The sequence below is a fragment of the Carassius carassius genome, chromosome 39 (genome assembly GCF_963082965.1).
Source record: "Carassius carassius chromosome 39, fCarCar2.1, whole genome shotgun sequence".
Lineage (NCBI taxonomy): Eukaryota > Metazoa > Chordata > Actinopteri > Cypriniformes > Cyprinidae > Carassius > Carassius carassius.
In genome coordinates, this window is record NC_081793.1 from 2,458,118 (window position 1) to 2,482,168 (window position 24,051).

Here is a 24,051-nt window from a genome sequence, read left to right on the forward strand (position 1 = left end):
GAAAAAATTACACTATATTCATATTCATATATATATATATATATATATATATATAGCTCAGGATTTTTAAATATAATTTGCCTGCATTTATTTTTATATTAAACTTTTTTTATTTAAAAGAAAAACGTTAACCTATTTTTTATTTAATCAAATTTACTTTTTAAAATATAAATTTAAATGCTATTTTACATTTTAAAAAAATAATGATAATGTGAACTGTATAGGGTTTTATCAACTAAAACTAAACCCATAAAAACTATTTCATTACTTTAAATAAAACATTAACTTAAAAAGGTTGCCCCAAGAAGCACCAAAATAAAAACTAAAGCTTAATAAAACTATGCAGACATTAAAAATTATATACACTTATCTATCTAAAAGAAAATGTAACAATAAAAACTATTTAAAATATTAACAAAAATAATACTAAAAGACACTTTCTGTAGACATCTGAGAGACTGACTGGAAAACCCAAAGTATGAGCAATGCAATAATAATGTTTGACTTGTCAACTCTTCCATTAGAAGTATAACAGAGATGACTTTGTGCTGCAAGCCATTTTTAAATGCTTTCGCCAAGCACAAGAGATTTGAATGTGAAAATCAAATACATAAGGCCCAAACGCGAAGGGGTTTGCAGGAAAGAACTGAAAACGTCTTTCTCATTTATTTGTACAGTATTGGTAAAAAAGGTGATAAGATACAATGAAAGCTGGGGGAAAGGAGAATGCTACCAGATTTCAGCAAGATATTGATATGAATTCCACTGCCATCAGGAACAAGACATTTACTGAAGAACATTTCATCTTAACCAGGAAGCATCACAAGACTCCTAAAAACAGTGTCAGATTAGCAGACCATCTTCTGGCTTTGTGGTTATTTAATATTCAAGTAGAATGAGAGTCCTTCAGGATTTACAGCAATAAAAGAAGTGGAATCTGGGTCTAGATTAAGATACTTATATTCCTTAGTTTTGCTCTGACATATTACTTTGTATGCATAATGGCTAATCGCATTTTCTTTAGTCTGCTCAGGTGTAAAACCACCAATTGAAACATGTTTCAACAAGGAAGACCTTTCATTTAGTTTGGGCCAAATAATGACTTGCTGATTTAGTATTGGAGTGTAATATAGAGTCCACAAAGATCCCAAGTGGACTGAGACAATAGATGATGCTGGGCTGACGGAAACCCAGCACCCTCCCAAAGTCTGGTTTGAGAAAGCCTGATTCAAAAGAACTTGACACCCTTTCCATCATCCATAGTGATGATTTCTGCCTTCCCTTCAGCCTGCAGGGCCTGCAGTGAACGCAGCAGCATCCAATCCTCCAGACCGTGAAACTCTGAAAGATACGGCCGTGTTACACACCTGATCAGAGCTTAACACACAGAATAATGTCCCTCAGATCATTCAAGATGAAGATGAGATTGTTTCTTCTTCAGATTTGGAGAAAGTGTCTCACCAGTGGATGCTCTGCAGTGAATGGGTGCCGTCAGAATGAGAGTCCAAACAGCTGATAAGCAATCCACAAGTAATACTTAGAAGCCAAAAGCTCTGTGTTTGTAATTCCATCACTTCAGACCATTGTTTCCGGTGAAAAATGATGGACTGGAGTGGTGTGGATTATTGTGAAGACTCTCATTCTGACGGCACCCATTCACTGCAGAGCAACCACTGCTGAGCATTCGGAGAACTGGACTGATTTTCATCTTGGATGTCCTGAGGTTGATTAAATAGTCAGCAAATGTTCACTTTTGGGTGAACCATTTAACTATACATTACCATTTTGCTGATGCATTGCAATGTACAGCGGAAATACGAAACAGTTTTATACCTTCCTTTTCTGTCTCATCTCCATTAGAGAGTTCATAAAGTGTAAACACTGAGTTGACCATGCCGTTTTTGGAAACCTACATGCAACAATGAAATAAAAGAGTCATTGCATTTAAAATAACTGCTTGACCTAACTGCTAACAAGCATATTTTAAACAATGATTTTCCATGATGTAAAGTGGATCAGTAGGATTTTTAAAGAAATGTATACTTTCTGTACGATTATAAAGCAATAGAAGATTTCTATTTCAAGTAAAAGCTGTTCTATTGAACTTTCTATTCATCATAACTTTACTGTTTTTAGTGTATGTGTCATCAAACATGTTTTAAATAAATAAACAAATAATAATAAATGAATATACAGGACACAGTATATTCTCACCCATTGATAAATGATTTTGCCCCACTCCTCTGGTCTCCTCCACATTATAAGACATCTTGATTTATTTTTATCCAACCATTCCAGGTTTCCTATTCCAAAGCAAAGATACAAATTATTTTAACATCCATTTTCCATACTGGAAAGCAATCTCTTCTGGTCAAGGAATGCGGCATCCTACCTTTTTTTCTCAGTTCTTCAAAAACTACTTGTATGGCTTCAACTGAAAGTTTTCCTGAGGAGCAAAAATTATGGGAAATACATGCATGGCAAGTTATGACAGAAAAGTAACAGCCTTCTTCGTGATTCAACCACGGTGGCTCCTATCATCAGATAATAAAAAAGACAAAGAGCATGAAAGGATACTCTCGATTTTCTTGTTGTTGAAGACTGGGCTTTCCTGCGCCTCGAGGACGTCCAGAGTGAAGAGTTTCTGGTGACGGCAGTAGGACAGAACGAGCGAGCACCATGCTGCCAGCTGCTTCTGTCTCGTGTCAGCATTTGGCTGTAACCTGAAAAACAGAATAAAAACTCAGTAACATTTAGGCCCCAGTGTGCAAGACTGTCATGTGCACTGATGGAAATACAGTGGCATGTGAAAGTTTGAGAACCCCTTGCAGAATCTGTGAAAATGTGAACAATTTTCAAAAGATTAAGAGAGATCATACTAAATGCATGTTATTTTTTATTTTGTACTGTCCTGAGTAAGATATTGTACATAAAAGATGTTTACACTCAGTCCACAAGAAAAAAAAATAGCTGAAATTATTAAAATAACACCATTCAAAAGGTTCTTAATACTGTGTGCTGTTACCTGATGATCCACGACTGTCTTTCTGTTTTGTGATGGTTGTGCATGAGTCCCTTGTTTGTTCTGAACAGTTAAACTGAGAACTGTTCTTCAGAAATATCTTTAAGGTCCTGCAGATTCTTCAGTTTTCCAGCATCTTTGCATATTTGAACCCTTTCCAGCAGTGACTGTATGATCTTTTCACACTGAGGACAATTGAGGCACTCAAACACAACTTATGTATTAAAAAAGGTTGAAACGTTCACTGATGCTCCAGAAGGAAACAAGATGCATTAAGAGCTGGGGCTGAAAACTTTTGAAATTTGAAGATCAAGGTAAATTGTACTTCATTTGTGTTCCGGGAAACATACAAGTATCTTCTGTTGCTTATGGAGGGCAGAACTAAATTGAAAAAAAATTATATTTCAAAAAAATAAAACAATTTGGACATCTTCATCGTGTTCAAAAGTTCAGCTCTTAATTCATCTCGTTTCCTTCTGGAGCATCAGTGAACGCTTGAACCTTTTTTAATACATTAGTTGTGTTTGAGTGTCTCAATTGTCCTCTCTTTCTGAAGAACAGTTCTCAGTTTAACTGTTCAGAACAAACAAGGAACTCATGCACAACCATCACAAAACAGACAGTCGTGAATCATCAGGTAACAGCACACAGTATTAAGAAACAGGTTCTTTTAATAATTTAATTAAATTTGTTTTTTGTCTTGTGGACTAAATGTAAACATATTTTATGTACAATATCTTACTCAGGACAGTAATAAATAAAAAAACATGCATTTAGTATGATCTCTCTTATTTTTTGAAAATGATTCACAGTTTCACAGATTCTGCAAGGGATGCCCAAACATTCCGCATGCCACTGTAAATGACAACGACATCATCTTCTGTATAATAATGCAACTATTACATTGTGATAAATTATTAATGGATATGCACATGTTATAGAGATACTCAGGGGTTTGCAACAGTGAAAAATAACTTGTCCATGTCTTGAAATCCCGATTTTATCAATGTCCTAATACTTCCAGGTTCCCCAGCAGTTTACTTTAACCTTTATATAGGCTTCGGTCATTTCAAATTATTCTTGTTTATTCATTATAATTATTCATTTTCTGTGGTTTACAACAATCAGAATCGTACTAGCTTCGATTCGCTTGAGTTATCATTTAATGTCACACAGCATTTAAACACTGTATTATATAATGCCACTGTAAGTGTTGTAATATTTAATTACATGGAGCGTCAAATGTGGTTGAGTTTGTTAACGTTACTTCCGTAGCGGAAAGCAAACAGCAGCTTTATTCGCGATACAAATGCATATTTAACACGAGACCAAAGTATTCAGACAATATCGCGGGCATGAAACCTCCGTTTTTAATTTACAGTCAATGACATTGAAAATAAAATGTATTTACTTACGTAAAAAATGGAGGAAAGTTATACTGCCAGGGCCACTCAAAACTCATCGCAGATTTGTACTCGTTCTGTTGATGTGCGGCTCCGCGTCAATCTGCTTCCGCTCTGCTGGAATTGTTGAAAACACCCGTCAAATTAAAAGTCTCTTGAGAAATAGCGATTTCGTTTCAACGCAACAAATACTATAAGCATATACAAACAATACAATTTAGTGCTACCATACCACATTTTAATTGAGCACAATAATAGTCAGTATAGTATTTTTTCTTTAAATAACTAAATTAATTACGTAAAACCCAATTATTCCGTTAAAGTAACAGCAGTCAGAAATAAAATAAAATAAAATAAAATAAAATAAAATAAAATAAAATAAAATAAAATAAAATAAAATAAAATAAAAAGGATCAGTCGAAATCACAAATCGCGATTTGTTAACCGGTTCTTTGAGAAGATTCGATTCAAAAGTATGATTGATTCACGAAATGGACGTTAGGCCTTTAAAACCAAATATTATATTGTGTGGTATGTGGTACAGAAATGGTAAAAACTCTCTCTTTAAAAAAAAATGCACAGGACATATGACTTACTGTAAGTGTTTAATGAAAAGGATATAAATAAAATGTATTTCCCTTGACAAAGTATGTAATAAAGCATTTAGCCTTATTCACAATCCATTTCTCTTGTCTAAAGATTTTACCCTCATAACATTCTGGTAACTACTTATAATACGCTAGCAACCACCCAGTACAACCTAGCATCCGCAGGAATGTTTTGCAAACAATGTTATCTCTGAAATGTTCTCAAAACGTTTTTAGTCATGTGATGTATGTATGTGAACCTGCCTTTTTTATTATTTGGTAGATATTATGGGAATGTTACTCTGGAATGCTTTCTAAACCATCTTAGACGAATGTCTTACTAAAAATATTCAGGAGAACGTTCCATACGTATGTTAATAAATATGTACATATGTTAATAAATAAGAACGCCATAGCAACCTCGTTCTTCCATAAAGGTGTTTTATAAGTCGGTCATTCGAGCGCGTGGTGGCGCTGTGGGCGGATCCTCTCATCCGGGACATCGCCGAATGACGTCAAGGCGCCGAAATAAACAAACGTGACAACAGACCGGAATAATTAATGCAGTATTATTTTCAGAAATAATAGCACATTGGTGCGTTTTGTTATCCAGCGGAGCTGTTTATAACAGTAGTGGAGTAGTGGAAAAACTGTAAGTTTGCACCCACCTCTTCATTTCTGTTCATTATAAAATGATCCTATCGAATGTTTCTGAATGACGCTAAGCGAGTGCGCGCGACTAACGTTAGTCAGGAACTGACATGCATCTGAGCTCGACTCGTTTCGTTGCAGGTTTGCAGTGAGATGCAGGCGGCAGAGGACGCGCAGGGCTCTCTAGCGGAGCGAGTGGAATCTCTGGGAGTGAGTGAACAGGAGGAACCCGCGGGAAAACAGGAAGAAAAAGAGGAAGATAAACGAGAGGAGACTAATGAAGCACCAAAAGATACTAAAACAGAGGATGACGCAAGTATGCACGGCGCACACCATGACTTCTGCATTCTTTTTTCTCAATGCACCTTGGAGTATGATGCTAAAAAACCATGAAAGATGTATAGGTTTTTTTCTATTGCACATTGTTGCATAGCATGCACATTATGCTTAAAGTTTTCCATTCACACTTCTATGAAAGATGTAGAAGGAGAAAAAGGATGCATGGATGCAGAGGAGCAGAGAGATGCAGAGATGAATGGAGGCTGTAAAGGAGAGCGGCAGCAGACTGAGGACGACTGGGAAATCCCATACAGCGATGAGGAGATGGAGGACACCAAGGACTGGATGCCTGCTCCTGAGGAGATCAAGCGGCTGTATGAGATCCTAGCCAAAGGAGAGATGCTGGAGCTGAAGTGGGAACCGCTCCCACGCCGACCTCCGACCCCTCCTCGGACCCCCTCACCTGAGAGAGATGGAGAAGACTCGCAGGAGGCCAAAGACGACGAGAACCAGCACAAGTGAGTCAGAAAACACACACACACACACACACGAAAGTTCAGAAAGAGGCTGCATTTCTTTGATCACAAATACAGTAATATTGTTAAATATTACACCTGTTACAATGTAAAATAGATGTTTCTCCAGTCTTCAGTGTCACATGATCTTCAGAAATCATTCTAATATGCATCTCAAGAAACATTTCTGATTATTATCAATGTTGAAAACATTGAAAAGTATTTTGTGGATGCACTACTATTCAAAAGTATTTTTCTAAAAGAAATTAGTACTTTTATTCAGCAAAGACTCATTAAATGAATCAAAAATGACAGAAACTTAGTCAATCTGTTTAAAAATAAATGCTGTTTGTTCGTCAAAGAATCCTGAAAAAATGAATCACAAAAATACGAAGCATCAAAACTGTTTAAATACTGATAATAAGATCTGTTATTACTAACTAACAAGCAGCAATAATAACTGAAAATAATTATAATAGCACACAAATAACATAATAGAATCAAATCTGCTCTTTAAAATGATTTCTGAAGACTATGTGACACTGTAGACTGGAGTTATGATGCTGAAAATACAGCTGTGCATTAAATTACACCTTCAAATATATTACAAATTGTAATAATATTTTACAGTATTTTTGATCAAATAAATGCATCCTTAATGAGCAGAGGAGACTCAAGATCTTAATTATTCCAAACCTGCCCAGTATTGTGTTTAAATGAGACGCCAGTATTTACTCAATGTGTGTGTGTGTGTGTGTGTGCATATATAATATACATTTGTAAATGAAAAAGAATGTAGTACTTTTATTGATTCATATGTTCTGCAGGGCCCTCACACCAACTGAATTTGATTTCGATGAGGAACAGACATTGTCAACTCCTAAAAACTCTTTTCTCAGTCGCCGCAGAACACCAGGTATGATCAAACATTTTTCCACATCTGTTGAAAATGAATGATGCTGACTTGTGTTCATCTTTCCTCTCTTGTCCAGGTTCCTCTGCTCGTTCTTCGGTCAAGCGCGAGGCTCGGCTGGACAAAGTGCTGTCAGACATGAAGCGTCACAGAAAAATCGAGGAGCAGATTCTAAGGACAGGTCGTGATCTTTTTAAAAGCGATAAAGCGCGAGCGGGGCCTGTCGTGGAAAAGCCCTTATCGCCCAACAGTCAGCGAGAGCGGGAAAAAGAGCGAGAGCGAGACAGCGACCCCAGCACTGTCTTCAGTCCCAGACAGAGGAGATACTGAGGGGAACAACAGACTGCTCGACTGAATGCCGGCTTTTTTAGGGTTTATATCCTAAATCGTCAGAATTCATCGTTTTGCATTGATGCTACAAATGAGATGCTACTATTTTACTGATGTCTTTTTTATTCTGATTTTTTATTTTCTATGTGAATAAATAAATGAATGCTTAGCTGCTGGTGTCCTGCTGTTTTTTTTTTCCTTAGAAATAGTAAATAACTATTTTCTGTTTTGGCTAAACTTCTGGAAGCAGATTTTTTGCCATGCAATAAATATATTTAAAAAGTAATTGCAACTTTTTACCCCATTATTCTTCAGAATTTTTTTCTTGCAGTCGTGAATTTTTTTTTATCTCACAATTCAGACTTTTTCCTCAGAAACGCAAGTTTATAAGTGAAAGTGAAAGTGAAGTGACATTCAGCCAAGTATGGTGACCCATACTCGGAATTTGTGCTCTGCGTTTAACCCATCCAAAGTGCACACACACAGAGCAGTGAACACACACACACACACACTGTGAGCACACACCCGGAGCAGTGGGCAGCCATTTATGCTGCGGCGCCCGGGGAGCAGTTGGGGGTTCGATGCCTTGCTCAAGGGCACCTAAGTCGTGGTATTGAAGGTGGAGAGAGCACTGTACATGCACTCCCCACACCCACAATTCCTGCCGGCCCGGGACTCGAACTCACAACCTTTCGATTGGGAGTCCGACTCTCTAACCATTAGGCCACAACTTCCCCTTATATCTCGCAATGCAAGTTCTCAAAACTGCAAGAACATACAGAGGGAGAAAAAACACAGATACAATATGAAACTGAATTCTGATGAAACAAATAATTTTGTCAGAATTTTAAAATTGAATAGAGAGATGTAAACTCCAATTTCTGCTATTAAAAAAAAGTCAGAATTGCGAGTATATGTAAATTCAGAGAAATGAAGAACTTCCTCAAAATTTTAAGATGTAAACTTAGAATTCATAGGGTGCAAAAAAGTCCGAATTAAGACGTCTAAACTTGCAATTCAAAGTTTTTAATTTGTAATTGTGAGATTTATACTGAGAATAAAGTGCATTGTGAGATATGAAGTTGAAATGACCTGCTTTATATTTTTATTCCATGCTGGAAACAAGCTTCCATATAAACCTGTTCACAAGCCTAGCCACAAGTCTGATTTGTAAGCAAACTGTTTCTGAATGATTCGTTCAGAATGATTTCTGAATTTCAACAATCCTTATCAAGCCATTAGAAACGATTACATCTGCTGTTGAAATCAGAAATCTCCCAGACTTTCTATTCAGTGCATAAACGATTCTGCGAAGGGAGAAAAGATGGATAATAGCATGAAGCATTTTGTGGCCTGTTAGCCTCGATTGCGTTGTCTGGATTGAAAACATTACCCGTCTGGTACAGGCTGTCAAATTAAGAGGAATCAAGAGGACATTTGACGTGAAAATCCTGATCCGTTTTCTAAGCTGGTTTTAATTCCAGATGTCTCCGCAGAGGTCATGATGGCAGACACCGAGACTCATGCTCGACATTATCGAGGTCTGGATTAAACCCCGTACAGCACGTTCACAAATGGACCAGGAGAAGAAACATTATAACATGCAGCATAGGAGACAAGAGTATATATTTCTGCAATGAGACTGAATTACAACAGTGCTTTCATTTGTACTCATGTTAACAGGTTTACATATGGGGGAAAAAAGAAGTCAAATCAACTAAACATAATTGCCTTCCAACAGAAAACCGTCAGAAGCAGTCGTTGCCGTTCACTAGGGTTAAATAGTTTGGATTTTCGCTCAATATTGGAGCACATTACAGAGGGTTCACAAGTGACAAAGACGGAATATACACATGCAAAGTCATATACCCAATAGACATTTTGCGTTTAGGTAGACTCATTTTAAGTTTAGGTATCTTCAGAAACTTCCTTTGCAATGTTATTCATTCCTGTTTGATAAGTGGTACAGTTGAACTCGCAAGCGGTGTAATCAAATAAAACATTCTAGGCCAAACTCATCTGCTAATGAATCCTTGATTTATGACTAGACAGAGATTAGATGGTTTGAATGACCCATAAACAACAAAAACCCGAGACTGATAGGCTGAAAAGAATTCAGAACCATAAATATCCTCCAACAAACCATAATAAATAACAGCAACTGTGAGACGCACGAAATAAATAAAGTGCAAATAAATTTCACATTGACTATGTAAAGGATCACATTTGTTTGAGTGGAGGAAACTCACCTCTGGCCAAAAGATCAAGAATAAGAGTTTGTTTCCTCAGGGATAAGGCAGCTTAATATATATTTGATCACAAACATATGCAGGGTTTTAGGACTCGTGACTCGGTTTAAAGAGGATATAGTAGGGATACTGTAAAGCTAACTACAAACATTGAATAATTTTCATGGTAAAACTGCGTTTAAAGCCACCGTACGGTGGATCACAGGTCGAATCAGAGAACATTCAAGGCTATCTTCCATTAGGTGTGACGCTAGTTTTCTGAGCATGTACAAAATAATACATTCCCAAACCCTGAGCTGCCTCTTTGTTTCTGACAGACAGGGTTTCATTAGATTTGATGTGGCTTTGTCTTTCATTTGATCCTTCATGGATCAGCTCTGGTAGAGGAACAGTTCAGCAAAAATAAAAATGAATCAAATGTCATATGTGACCCTGGACCACAAAACCATTCATAAGGGTCAGTTTCTTGAAAATTGAGATTTATACATTACCTTTCCATTGATGTGTGGTTTGTTAGGAGGACAATATTTGGCTGAGATACAACTATGTGAACATCTAGAATCTGAGGGAGCAAAAAAAAAAATCAAAATATTGAGAAAAACTGCCTTTAAAGTTGTCCAAATGAATTCTTAGCAATGCATATTACTTATCAAAAATTAGGTTTTGATATATTTATGGTAGGAAATTTACTAAATATCTTCATGGAACATGATCTTTACCTAATATCCTAATGATTTTTTGCATAAAAGAAAAATCAGAAATGTTGACCCATACAATGTTTGTTTTTTGGCTATTGCTCCAAATAGACCAAGAGATCAGAGATCAGATCAGATAGATCAGAGACTTAAGGGTCACATATTTATCTCCTTATTTTATTTTTGTGAAACACAAAAGTAGACACTTGGTAAAATGTCGAGCTACTGTTTTCCATCCAAACAGATGATTTATGCGCTACATTACAGTCTTGTGCAGAGTTATCAAAGTTTTACTGATTTAATCAAAATTTAAACCATAAAAAAAAAAAGTTACTTGAAGAAAAATTACATTAAAATAAATATTAAAAACACACATATATATATATATATATATATATATATATATATATATATATATATATATATATATATACATGTATGTATGTATGTATGTATGAAGAAATTATATATAAGAATATATAAGAAAACTTAAACTTGATTTTATTTCAGTTAGCTGCCAAGGCAATATCTCTTGTATTTTAATTTAAACTAATGTACTAAAATAAACATTTATAAAAAACAAAACAAAATTACTAAATATTTAACTAAAATTAAAATGGAAAACACAACATAAAAACCTATTCAAATGAATAATAAATAAAATAGCATTTCAGCGATACTAAAATATGTACGGAACAGACTTGTAAATCCAATTTTGGAGTCATGTGTAACTCTGTTAAATGTAATTTTAGCAAACCTCAAAATTATTATCCATTTTTCATTCTGTCTTTAGGGTTTCATTTTGTATTTATTTAGACAAAGCGGTATAGAATTATAATTATACTACTGGCCTTAATTTTAATATACTTACACTACCATCAAATGCTCACAAGACTGCATTTATTTGATCAAAATACATATAATTTTGTGAAATATTATTACAATTTATAATAGCTGGATTTGTTTTAAAATATTTAAAAATTGAATTTATTGCTGTGATCTCAAAGCTGTATTTTCAGTTTCATTACTCCAGTCTTCAGTGTCACATGATCTACAAAAATCATTCTAATATGCTGATTTGCCGTTCAAGATACATTTATTATTATTATTAATGTTGAAATTGTTTTTTGCTACTTAATATTTTTATACTATTTAATTTTTAAAAATCAGCATAATATTAAAGATTTTTTTCCAGAAAGTTCAATGACTAGCATTTATTTTTAAATAGAAAACTTGTGTAACATTATAAATCTTTTTACTGTGATTTTTGATCAATTTACTGCATTTGTTAAAAAAAAAAAAAATCTTGGTCATTTTATGGAGGTTTTTTTTTTTACATGTTGGAACAAAAAGAGCAGCTCAGACATTCTGCCAAACATCTCAAATCTGTGTTTCACAAATAAAATAATACAGCATCTAAAGAGGAGTGGGTACATTTTCATTTTGGGTGAACTGTCCCTTTAAACCCAACGAGAGGCATTTCAGCTGAAATCTATAGACCTAGTCAAGCTTGATAATGCGCTTGGGACGCCTCGGGTTGCTCTTTGTAGACCAGTCTAAATATAATAATCGAGGACATTTCTATGAACAATGCATCTGCAACACTACAGAAATATATGCAAAGAACAGACCTCAGGCACGAGACCTCAGCCCCAGTCTGACATTCGGTGACCCTTCAAAAGTGCCTCAAACAAAAAGTGCTTGTCTTGGTTCAGAAATTTTCTCACATAAAATATGCACTTATTGCCTCAGGTGTGATGTGACACACATCTGGCCGCTGTGTGGACACTTCCACTGATTTTTCCGGCATTTTTGCTTCCCTTGATCTACTAAAGCATGTCTTATTTACAGTACACAGGCCCTGTAACTAAACATAATGCTGTGCTGTAATGTGTTACAGGGCGTCTAGTCCATTTCAGTACTTCTTTAATCACTCTGTGTACTTCCTTGGCAGCCTGCCCTTCTGCTCTGCATTCATCCAATCCTCTTTATTCTTTGCTTAGTCTCATTAGCATAGTCTCCTCCCCTCAGTGCGACATTGTGGGCTTGTCCCGACCCATCATCCGTGAACTGTATCCGTTAGCAGACTGAGGCAGCGGCTCGTGTCCTTCGTAATCTGGCTTGAGCGGAGCCGTGGGTTTGCGGGAGCGCGAGGAGCTGCCGGTGAACAGGCGAAAGGCCCCCCTGCAGATCAGGGAGAACCAGTAGAGCTGCGGGGCCATGAGCAGAGCCGCTCCCAGATTACACTGCCAGGGCACCGTGAGAGGAACCCGGTAGAAGGGGATAGAGGCGTACCTGGACAGGGTGCCAAAATACAATAATAATCCAGTGATAATCCAAGATTTAAAGCACTGTGTATGATGGATGGATGGATGGATGAATAACACGGATAGACTGATAGACAGACAGATTGACGGACTGATGGATGGATGATAGAACAAAAAAACCAATAGAATGATGGATGGATGGATGGATGGATGGATGGATAATACGGATAGACTGATAGACAGACAGATTGACGGACTGATGGATGGATGATAGAACAAAAAAACCAATAGAATGATGGATGGATGGATGGATGGATAACACGGATAGACTGATAGACAGACAGATTGACGGACTGATGGATGGATGATAGAACAAAAAAAACAATAGAATGATGGATGGATGGATGGATGGATGGATGGATAACACGGATAGACTGATAGACAGACAGATTGACGGACTGATGGATGGATGATAGAACAAAAAAACCAATAGAATGATGGATGGATGGATGGATGGATAACACGGATAGACTGATAGACAGACAGATTGACGGACTGATGGATGGATGATAGAACAAAAAAAACAATAGAATGATGGATGGATGGATAAAACAGATGGATAGATAAAACAGATAGATCGATAGACAGATGGACAGATAGACAAATGGATGATAGAATGATAAAACAAAAGGACGGATGGATGGATGGATGGATGAATTGATGGATAAAACAGATGGATAGATAAAACAGATAGATCGATAGACAGATAGATGGATGGATGATAGAATGATAGAACAAAAGGACGGATGGATGGATGAAACAGATGGATAGATAAAACAGATAGATCGATAAGACAGATGGATAGATAGACGAATTGACCTATGGATGATAGAATGATAGAACGAAAGGATGGATGAATGGATGGATGGATGAAAACAGATAGATTGATAGACAGATGGACAGATAGACAAATGGATGAATGGATGATAGAATGATATAACAAAAGGATAGAATGAAAGGATGGATGGATGAAAACAGATAGATTGATAGACGACAGATAGATAGATGAATGGACGTACATACGGATGGATGGATGATAGAACAAAAAAACAATAGAACGATAGATGGATGATGGATGGAAGATGGATAAAACAGATTGGACGGATGGATGATAGAATGATAGAATGAAAGGATGGATGGGTGGATGTGTGGATAAAACAGATGGATAGATAAAACAGATAGATTGATAGACGGACAGATAGACAGACGAATGGATGATAGAATGATAGAACAAAAGGATAGATAGATAGATAGAACGAAAGGATCAAAAGGATAGATAGACAGATAGACAGATGGGTGGGTGGATGGATGGATGGATGGGTGGGTGGGTGGATGGATGGATGGATAGATTAATGGATGGATAGATTTTTTCCTAAAATGCTAATTTTGTCTTCCATCAAATATAAAAATAACAGTAGATAGGTTTTGAAATTCATGAGGGTGAGTAAATAATGATGGAATTCTCTTTTTTTTTTTACTATTCCTTCAAACGCTTCAAGAGAGACATACCTTCCGTAAACGTAGTAGAGATAAGGGAAGAGAAGGACTCGACAAAGGAAGAAAGTGATCAGCATTACAGCTCCATTCACTTTGTGAAGAAGCGTGTGCTGCTGCTTGTACTTAAGAGCGAAAAAGAGAGAGACAAAGACAAAGAGAGAGAGAGAGAATAAGCAACACAACTTGATGAAAGAAGGGAAAATGAGCTAGAAGAAAAAGAATCAGTGCGATTGATTATAAAACGCACCACTTCACACAGTGTTGAGAATAAATGGGTCATACCCTACATTTATATCGTTTCATTTTTCATTTTCTACTTCAAGGTTGACCTCTTTCTGAACACTTCATTTAATGCCATTTAGTGATATTTTACGATCCATTTAAGCTTAGTGATCTACACCCCTACTGTGGCATCAGTACAGGTTTTTGGAAACCTGTCAGGAAACTATCATTATGGCTGCCATTAATGACAGATCAATAGCACATTTCGCCTTTAAGGAATTGTAATGTTGGATTTGTAGCATGTAACTGATCCACGCGTATGTTGAACACTCAGCAGTGAACACACATCCTCTCATCTGGCTCAGTACCAAGCTAAACTGTGTTATTCCAGACACTGGAGGCTGGAGGAGGGTGGGTATTATATCAAGTGTTAAATTTCATCTAAATTCAGGAGCTATATTGAGAGACAGCTGTGGACATGAGGCTCTGAGAGGGTGATGGGGAAGAGCAATAAGACACATGTAACTTAATCTAACAGAACACGGTCAGCCCTAACACATCTTTTATTAAAAGAAGTTTAAAAAGCATAGACATTTTTCCTAAGGATCACAACAGAAAATAAAAATGTGTTTGGACCCTCACTGGGTTTCATTGAATGGACACACAAAAAAACTAAAACATTATTCAAAATATCTCGTTTTGTGTAAGATATAAAGTTATACTTGTGAACAGAAAAGAATTAAAATTATTACTTTTTATGGAAAAAATAAACTTTAAAATAATATACTTAAGTGTGAACTGAATGTAATGTTTTCAGATACTTTACCGCATATTTATTTAATGATAATTAGTTCAACTTAAGAGTGCTTTTATGACCCATTTAAGTAGGACTTAAGTACATATTTATATGTAATTTCTTAAATGCCTCGATTGTCTTTGAAATATGATTTAAGTAAACTGCCTGAGGTGTTGACAAGCATTTATGGTAAATACAAATATATTTGTAATAATGAAGTTGCATTCAGTACACTTAAAATCTAGTAACTTTAAATGTAATATTAAATAGCACCACTGTTAAAATGATAATCAAGTACTTAAAATGCACATTAGTATGTTACCCAACACGTTGAAATAAGTGAACTTCTTTAAACATGCCAAAGGTTATTAAAACATCATGATTTAAAATGCATTTTTAAGTAAAACTTTTAATGTATGTATACTTAAGTGTGTTAAGAAGCATAATCTTGAAAGTGGCTCTCTTTTTAAATATATACCTTTAAGATTTTAAAATTTAGATAAAGATAAAATTTTATACAAGGGCACATTTTGTAAAATTAAATAAATAAATACAATTTAATGGTGACTTCATCTCTCATAATTAAGCCTGTTTTACAGAATTGCAAGAAAAATTTTTTTTTTTTTTTTTTTTTTTTTTTTTTACAAATAAGCTTTGACATAACAACGGCATTAGATTTAACAAATGGTATCATCATTTTCTTTCTTTCTATTTTTTTCTTGTTTTGTAACTTTGTAAAAACAGGCCAGGCTTGCATATGTCAAGTCAGCACTTCTGTAAACACACTTTACTATGAATAATATATTAAAGTACGACATAACTGGTGTTGTGCTTAATGTAACACACACATTGTTAAGGCTGAAGCAGAGAATGATGAATCAGGGTAAAAATACCACAGCACTCATCTAATCAATAACGAATGTACCTGGATGAGGATTTTGCCCAGACAGACGGACGGTGTGCTGAGCTCAGCCAGGAACATGACACCCTGGAAGTAATCACCCTTTCCCTGCCTCCAAAACTAGAAGAGAACATGAGAGAGAGCAGATCTGAGTACGAACAGATTCTCTAAAAACTTGAGTTTCTGTTTTTTTTTAAACGTAGTCGATTTACCACAGAGATGGGGAAGCAGACGGTGACCATGACCACGTGATGCAGGATCATGAGGAACTCTCGCCGCAGGTAGCCTCTCAACGCCAAAGCCTTGGATTTGGAGCCGTTGTCCACCTCGTGACCTTTGACCTGGAGCTTGTACCAGTAACACAGGAACATGGCGTAGATGTCATACACAAAGTACGGCACAGCGAACAGGATGTAGGAGCTGGTCAGCCAATGCCTGAGAAAGAAACACACAGACTGATGGGCTGAGAATCAGTAAGGAAAGCAGGTCTATGACTTTCTTTGGGAAAAAGTGGGAAAAAAAAATACTTATGAAAATTATTAACTCAATGTAATGTTTAGAGATACTAACATGCATCTCATTTGGAATTAAATGAAAATGTATAATAGTTTAAATGCATATTAAATGCAATCAGTTGAAATCAAGAATTTTATGTTGTTATGATTATTTTATTGATTATATTCTCTGCTAGTACAGATTACTTTCAATTATCCCCCACTGGGGCGTTTGAAAACTTTGATCCCGTTTTTAAAGATGTAAAGAAAGACGTGTATTTCCATGTACTATATAAAGCCATTATAAAGTTATATATTTAGTTAATTATCAAATATTCAAATCATTCAAAAGTTTAGGGTTGGCTATATTTATTTGATCAAAAATACAGTAAACCATGTTCATAGCTTCAGCACATTAAAGCCTGACTGCACAAATACACCCTCATAACTCTATTTTTACCCTTTATGCATTTAAAACGAACTGACTGACAAATACATTAACAAATCAATAGGTTCACATTATGTCTCTTGTGATTAGGAACAAAGAGCACCAAAACGGTTTTGATTAAGATTTGATACACATTGATTTTATGGCAGAAAGTGATGAGGGTTGCACCTACTGGTCCTCAATGATGTCCTGACAGGATGTGGAGATGATGTAACCAGCCGTAGAAGCCATAATAGCTTGGATGGACGACACCAACCTTAAAAACATAATAATACACCAAAAGTTTCGATCTATCCAAAGACAGTTGGAAATGTCACTATCTACTCCTGGCCAAACCTGACCCATGTTTACCTGGCTGAAACAATGACAGCATCGCCCTCATTCCACCGCAGTCCCGGGATAGATTTGAGACAATGCTTAGACAAGAGGAAAAGGCCTGGGAAAAACACAGACCCCGCTGCTAAGATGGACAACATGGTGCCTCGTAGGTGAACTCTGATATTACCGTGGTCAGAAAAGCCCTCCACAGTTCTCCTGTCCGGCTCCCGCTTCTGAAACCAAACACAGCTTCAGAACCTGAAGGGTTATGTAAAAACAAACGACTGGACAGCAAGTAGCTATTCAAATCAGAAGAGCAATTATACAGAACAGCTCTCATCTCAAACAAGGAAGGGAAAATGGATTCTCCTGAGTCCCAAATGTGTTGCATAAACCAAGTTATTATGTACGCCCCATATGGTACCACATGTGGCCAGTCACAAGCAACATAAGTCTAACACATGCAAACCGAGTCACATGTCACAGCCAGAATCAGAGTCAATAATATCCTGCATTTATTGCCCTGGATCACACATGACCTTTATTAATACAATATGACCTAATACAAATGATGACTGTTACACAAAAAGCATTTTCAATATTATACATGAACAATACACTAAATAAATGCATTGTATTATAATAAATGCATTACATACATACTAAAATAGGCCTACATTACCTGTGCTAATTGGCACTCTTCAAACTATTTTATGAATTTGAGGCATGCATATATATATATATATATATATATATATATATATATGCAATGTATTTTAAAATATATAGCAATGTATTAAAGTATTAAGCAGATAAAATATTGTTTAAAATTGTTACAAATTTATATTATATATAAATATATAATTAAAAAAGCTACAGAACCGCAAAAAATTACATTTTTTATAAATTAAGTTAAATTATTATTATCATTATTATACATTTATTGTGTTTGAATATAGGCCTATTAATACTGTACTATACTAGAATTACTATTACTATTCATGAAGTTAGTAAGAAGAGCATTTAGCACACACACACACACACACATATGTGTGTGTGTGTGTGTGTGTATTACATACATTTCTATAAATATATTAAATATAAAATAAATAATTAGCCCCATAATACAATAATATCTACAGAATATATTAATAAATGTATACAAATTTCTGAAAAACCAACAATTTTTAAAAGAACACTAATATATATATATATATATATATATATATATATATATATATATATATATATATATATATATATATATATATATACACACACACACACACACACAAACACACATCATTAAAGCATTTGAGCTCTGCACGCAGCAATCACGCTTCTCTACAGCTTCACAGTGCTCTTCATTAAACAGTTATTACATGAATATTTCAGCCGAGCATTCTTTCATTCGAGTCTCATCTACAGATCGTAAATCAGCTGATGTAACAAAAGCACGTGAAGCCCGGCTCAGGAACAGGCAAAAATGCGCAATGCGCTATCATGTAATCACAAAAAAAAAAAAAAACCGCTGGTTTAAGAAGAAAAGTATCTCAATCTACACACAAAATGGTCGACCATTCTTTCACACAAACCATAACGACGTGACAAACGTGCATATCGACGTTCCTCTCTCGAAATGTCACGTTATTGGTTGATGGAAGACAATGCTCGTGTATTTGCATGACAAACGAATAACAATGCTCGGCTGCATTGTGATTAACGTTACCCACCGCTGCTGCCACACGAACTAACAATCATATTAAGCGACATGATCTGAATGAACAAATGAATGAACATACGTGACGCTCAGCGGCCTGCCGACGCTCGCGTCCCGCTGCATGTTGTGCACACTGACATGGTTTGTGCGGAGTACTTGCGGTGTCTTTGCGGTAAATAATTCTGTGGTAGCTGCTTTCCGTTCAGTCCCCCGCTCGGAAATCTCTCGGTTTAGCGATGCTTCAGTCACTAGAGCTGCTCGATGAAGTCCGGTCTGCAACCTGATATGAAGCTACATGATCGATCACGCAGAGGACAGCAGCGCGCGCCTCCATCACCATCCGCACTGCTTGCATTACCGGATAAATCAAGCGGCTCCTGATCAATAACGCGTCGCGTGAGCCTCCCGAAACAGACGCAACCAGTCGCTGCTGCTGTGTGGCTCGAGATCAGCGTCAGACCGTCCGACAAAAACAATGAGTTCGTCCCTCAGGAGAACAAAATGAGATCGCATGTGGGATCTGCTAATTGTTTGTCAGAAGATTCTGGCAGTGCTTTGGGGAAAACGAATAAAAACGTCAGCGGCAATCCCTCGAGTCTAAATGTATCCAAAACTCTTCCCATACTGATGGAAACATTTGATGTTCTTTCATGCATCTACAGTCTGCCTAGTCCTGGAATAAAGATATGATACCCTTTGATTTTGGAGTAGTGTGTTTGGCATTGGTAGCTTTACATTTTAAGACTCGAATTAAGTCTGAATGCATCTAATAAAATAAATGACTCTTTTGGACTTCTCAAACACTGAATGGATTGAGCATATGCAAACTTTTATGGAATACGAGCAGCCAGGGGACAGCAATTATGAATTCATGAAGAAAATTATTAGAAACTGTTCTAATGATGATTCGATTATTAGAAATTATTTAAACAAAAATTCACATTTAGTAGCCTACTAAACAAGCCTAATCGATTCTAAGCTACTAAATCTTAAAGGGTTAGTTCACCGAAAAATGAAAATTTTAAGTTAAGTTATTAATGACAATTTTCATTTTCCGGTGAACTAACTCTCTAAAAGCAATTATGGCAAATGTAATATTCCAATACTCTTTTTTTTTTTTTTTTTTTTTTTTTAACAATTGGTATGAAATTGTTTCCAAATTAAACATACTCATCTTTTTCAATAATGCAAACATTTTTTTTCTTTTTTACATTAAATGCCATACGAGTTTATTTTTGACGTTCTTGTGTAAAAGTCACAAAAAAAAAAAGTATGGCTAATTTTAACATTACAACAGTCGTGAAGGAAGTTAAAAAGGCTGCAAAATCTGAATGCATATAAAAACACACTTTTATGGGGGGGGTAAATAAATGCAATCCACCAAAATGTCATATTTAAATACTTTTTCCTATAAATAATAAATCAGAGAAATTACAGGAAATTAAACATTACAACACTAGAAAATATGGCTATAGATGTTTACATATATGCAAGCATAACGACCAAATCACAGTCTAATATGCAAATACATGTAACTTAGACGATCAACATGCAGTTCAGTATATTATACAAGTCCATGTAAGATTTAAACCCAGAATAAAGAAAGGAATCCATGCTAAATTAATCTGAAATGTTATGGTTTATAGGGTAAACCTTTATCCAGAATGTCTGAGGCATATCAGTGCAACCTTGTATCAATCGCTGTAATTTATCTCTTGGTTGAACACGTGTTGAAGCGCTGCAAGGATGTATTGTAATGCCTATCATGAGAAATGAGTGATAGGGCACAAATATTGACTCCTGCAGTCCTGAGATCTGGATGGGCAACATTCCAGCTTCCACATTTGATCACATCAAAGCTGCATGAATTATTGATGTGCTCAGGATAAATTACAACATAAAGAGACAAAGATTCATCTTCAGGAAAATCAGCAAGCATCACAGGGTTTGGTCTTGCTTTTCCTGTTTTCTCACCGACCCCGTTTAGGAATCCCCATATGGATTATTATTTTAGACGGACAAATATGATTGGGTTGAACTGGAGGTCTGTGCACTGAACTGTACAAACACACAAATCACATGACCCAAGATATGATTACTCCATTTCCTTTTAATAGTCAAAATTACAAAATGATAACATGATCTACATCATCTACAAAATAATAACATAATATCCATGATCATGGTAAGCATCAACAATTTGTTTTGCTCTGTTTATAGACATGCATACTTTTAAGAAATATAAAAATATAAATATAAATACATCCCATTATTATTCTACTTTGCTTTTTTTTTTTTTTTTGCTTTTTTTTTACCGGTTCATCGACTATCATTTTAATAGTGTTTGACGAATTAAATGCGCTAGATACAATAAGGCATTGAGATGCATTGCCAGAGCTGTACAGAGATTAGAGGTATTATTTCAGCTTAATGCTAAATTTAAATAAGGAACCTAAATATGATCTGAAGCTTTTAACAACGACTACATTTCTACACAGGAAGAACAAATCTCATTAAAATTAAGCTCATGAATAACCAGATATACAGTACCAACACTAAACTGATCAAACAAACCACTCCAGTACAAAACCAAGAACCATGACGAGTCTTTTCTCCATTGTTTTTAAACCTTGAGCTAGTAAAGAGTTCGATTTCCTCGGGTTTTACTTAAGCGTACATCTTTAAGCCCTTCTTTAAATGCGCCGTTCACACATTCACAACAGAAAAAGAAAGAAAAGCAATCTTCTACAAAAGAGCATTTGCTAAAAGTCTTCGAAGAAGCAGTAACAACAGACGGCCTGCTGTTCAGAGAAATAACACGAGGACATATCTGAAGTACACATCCTATTAGCCCTGTCTTTGAGTTTCCTAGTCGTGTGTCTCAGAAAAAGGATTCCTACTGTCAATATCTCATGTTTTCTTCTAAATGGACACGTGGATTAGAAGCTGAAGAGAATTGTGTGCATTTTAAACCCCTCACAGTACAGTCACGGCCAAATTATTAGACTCAAACAAGCATGCTATAGCACTACGTTCATCAACGGTGTATTACATGATTGATCACATTTCACACAACATCAAAAACAAAAATGTAAATCTAAATAACTCTTCAGGACAGTCCTGTAAAAGAAGCAAGCACCTAATAGTTAAGGTGAAATCTGGGTCTTTCCATCGGCGGGTCATGTCTGAGCAGTCGGGCCAGTTTTGAGGTTTTGTCCACTTGAATGTAATATGTATATATGAAGACAACTTCACAGTTAGACTCAAACTCAATCGGAGTTTAATTATTTGGCCAGTACTGTACGGACACCACTGCGTTTGTGAATTGACAGTTCACATCCCTACTATTAAGATTTTTGGCACTCTGACATTATTTTCATGAACATTTTTACACTATTAGTAATAAACATGTTTTTCTTTTTAAATACACATTTTTAGGATCTGTCAGGAATTATTTAATGAACAAATTAAATGAAGCAAGGAGATTTCGATTCATCAAAGAATCCTGAAAAAAGTTTTCTAAACTGTTCAAAAACTGTTTTTAACACTGATAATAATCAGAAATGTTTATTGAACAGTAAATCAGCATATTAGAATGATTTCTGAAGATCATGTGACTCTGAAGACTGGAGGAATGATGCTGGAAATACAGCTTTGATCAAGTACATTTTTCAATGTATTCACATAGAAAACAGTTGTTTAAAATTGTAATATTTCACAATATTACTTTTTTTTTACGATCAAATATATGTAGCCTTCATGTGAAGTGACATTCAGCCAAGTATGGTGACCCATACTTAGAATTTGTGCTCTGCATTTAACCCATCCGAAATGCACACACACAGAGCAGTGAACACACACACACACTGTGAGCACACACCCGGAGCAGTGGGCAGCCATTTATGCTGCAGCGCCCGGGGAGCAGTTGGGGGTTCAGTGCCTTGCTCAAGGGCACCTAAGTCGTGGTATTGAAGGTGGAGAGAGAACTGTACATGCACTCCCCCCACCCACAATTCCTGCCGGCCCGGGACTCGAACTCACAACCTTTCGATTGGGAGTCCGACTCTCTAACCATTAGGCCACGACTTTCCATGAGCATAGGAAAAAATCTTACCAACCCCAAACTTTCCATCGTAATGTAGAAATATTCAAATTATTATTTTTTTCTTCACACTTTGGAACTAAGACCATGTATTTTTGTTAAGGGGAAATGTGCACAAATTCATCAAAACAATGTCACAATGACAAAAATCTTTATGGACCTAAAAAGTCAGGAAATGTTTGTTCTTTCTTCCTCTTGATTTTGGGGTGAAATATGAGCTGGACATATCAGGTACACACAACATCCATCACACAGTGTTTGTGTATCAGTGTGTATATGCAAATCAGTTTTTGCTGGCAGTAGAACGTTACTAGATAAATCATCTATCAATTCAACTCCCTTTTCTCTCAAACCTTCCTCTTTCATCTAATGCAACCTCTCGTTTTCACCTTTCTGATTTTCTTCTGCTATTATCACTTATGAATGGATCTTGATGCCAGTTTATGGCAGTGGAGGTCTGGCAAACAAAGTGGAAATCATATAACAGGCAGAGGAAATACAGTAGCAATACACAATCACAGTATCATCAAAGAGTCCTGCGGCCAAGAAAGCAGAGAAGGTCAAAGAGAGAGAAGAAGCCCG

The 24,051-nt window shown here is 36.0% G+C and overlaps 3 protein-coding genes across 4 annotated transcripts; 1 reads left to right on the plus strand and 2 right to left on the minus strand.

Moving 5' to 3' along the window:
• Positions 1 to 629: 629 nt before the first annotated feature.
• vps25 (vacuolar protein sorting 25 homolog) lies at positions 630 to 4,542 on the minus strand. The gene is made up of 6 exons (XM_059530402.1): positions 4,438 to 4,542; positions 2,578 to 2,723; positions 2,393 to 2,446; positions 2,215 to 2,303; positions 1,834 to 1,909; positions 630 to 1,341 (listed from the first exon to the last, which is right to left on the minus strand). The coding sequence occupies exons 1-6, from the start codon at positions 4,482 to 4,484 to the stop codon at positions 1,229 to 1,231; spliced, it is 525 nt and encodes a 174-aa protein (XP_059386385.1). The 5' UTR covers positions 4,485 to 4,542; the 3' UTR covers positions 630 to 1,228.
• Positions 4,543 to 5,480: 938 nt separating this feature from the next.
• On the plus strand, positions 5,481 to 7,840 carry pagr1 (PAXIP1 associated glutamate-rich protein 1). 2 transcript variants are annotated; one of them, XM_059530401.1, is made up of 5 exons: positions 5,481 to 5,664; positions 5,805 to 5,979; positions 6,142 to 6,460; positions 7,285 to 7,373; positions 7,450 to 7,840. In XM_059530401.1, exons 2-5 carry the CDS (start codon positions 5,817 to 5,819, stop codon positions 7,698 to 7,700), a joined length of 822 nt encoding a protein of 273 aa, XP_059386384.1. In that variant the 5' UTR covers positions 5,481 to 5,664; positions 5,805 to 5,816; the 3' UTR covers positions 7,701 to 7,840. The 2 variants fall into 2 exon arrangements, with proteins under 2 accessions (XP_059386384.1, XP_059386383.1); XM_059530400.1 differs by having other exon boundaries at positions 5,813 to 5,979; positions 7,450 to 7,839.
• Positions 7,841 to 11,957: 4,117 nt separating this feature from the next.
• On the minus strand, positions 11,958 to 20,090 carry tlcd3bb (TLC domain containing 3Bb). The gene is made up of 7 exons (XM_059530403.1): positions 19,450 to 20,090; positions 17,681 to 17,880; positions 17,502 to 17,585; positions 16,600 to 16,822; positions 16,412 to 16,507; positions 14,481 to 14,590; positions 11,958 to 12,939 (listed from the first exon to the last, which is right to left on the minus strand). Exons 2-7 carry the CDS (start codon positions 17,803 to 17,805, stop codon positions 12,672 to 12,674), a joined length of 906 nt encoding a protein of 301 aa, XP_059386386.1. The 5' UTR covers positions 17,806 to 17,880; positions 19,450 to 20,090; the 3' UTR covers positions 11,958 to 12,671.
• Positions 20,091 to 24,051: the final 3,961 nt, after the last annotated feature.

Excerpts from the sequence above, each read along its gene's own strand:
- vps25 (XM_059530402.1), bottom strand. The coding sequence starts at position 4,484 with ATGAGTTTTGAGTGGCCCTGGCAGTATAACTTTCCTCCATTTTTTAC. Across the intron at positions 2,447-2,577 it reads CAACAACAAGAAAATCGAGA|GAAAACTTTCAGTTGAAGCC; the intron begins GTATCCTTTCAT and ends TTTGCTCCTCAG. Across the intron at positions 2,304-2,392 it reads TGAAGAACTGAGAAAAAAAG|GAAACCTGGAATGGTTGGAT; the intron begins GTAGGATGCCGC and ends GCTTTGGAATAG.
- pagr1 (XM_059530401.1), top strand. The coding sequence starts at position 5,817 with ATGCAGGCGGCAGAGGACGCGCAGGGCTCTCTAGCGGAGCGAGTGGAA. Across the intron at positions 6,461-7,284 it reads GACGACGAGAACCAGCACAA|GGCCCTCACACCAACTGAAT; the intron begins GTGAGTCAGAAA and ends TATGTTCTGCAG. Across the intron at positions 7,374-7,449 it reads CAGTCGCCGCAGAACACCAG|GTTCCTCTGCTCGTTCTTCG; the intron begins GTATGATCAAAC and ends TCTCTTGTCCAG.
- tlcd3bb (XM_059530403.1), bottom strand. The coding sequence starts at position 17,805 with ATGTTGTCCATCTTAGCAGCGGGGTCTGTGTTTTTCCCAGGCCTTTTC. Across the intron at positions 17,586-17,680 it reads GCTGTCATTGTTTCAGCCAG|GTTGGTGTCGTCCATCCAAG; the intron begins GTAAACATGGGT and ends TATGTTTTTAAG. Across the intron at positions 14,591-16,411 it reads TGGGCAAAATCCTCATCCAG|TACAAGCAGCAGCACACGCT; the intron begins GTACATTCGTTA and ends TTCGCTCTTAAG.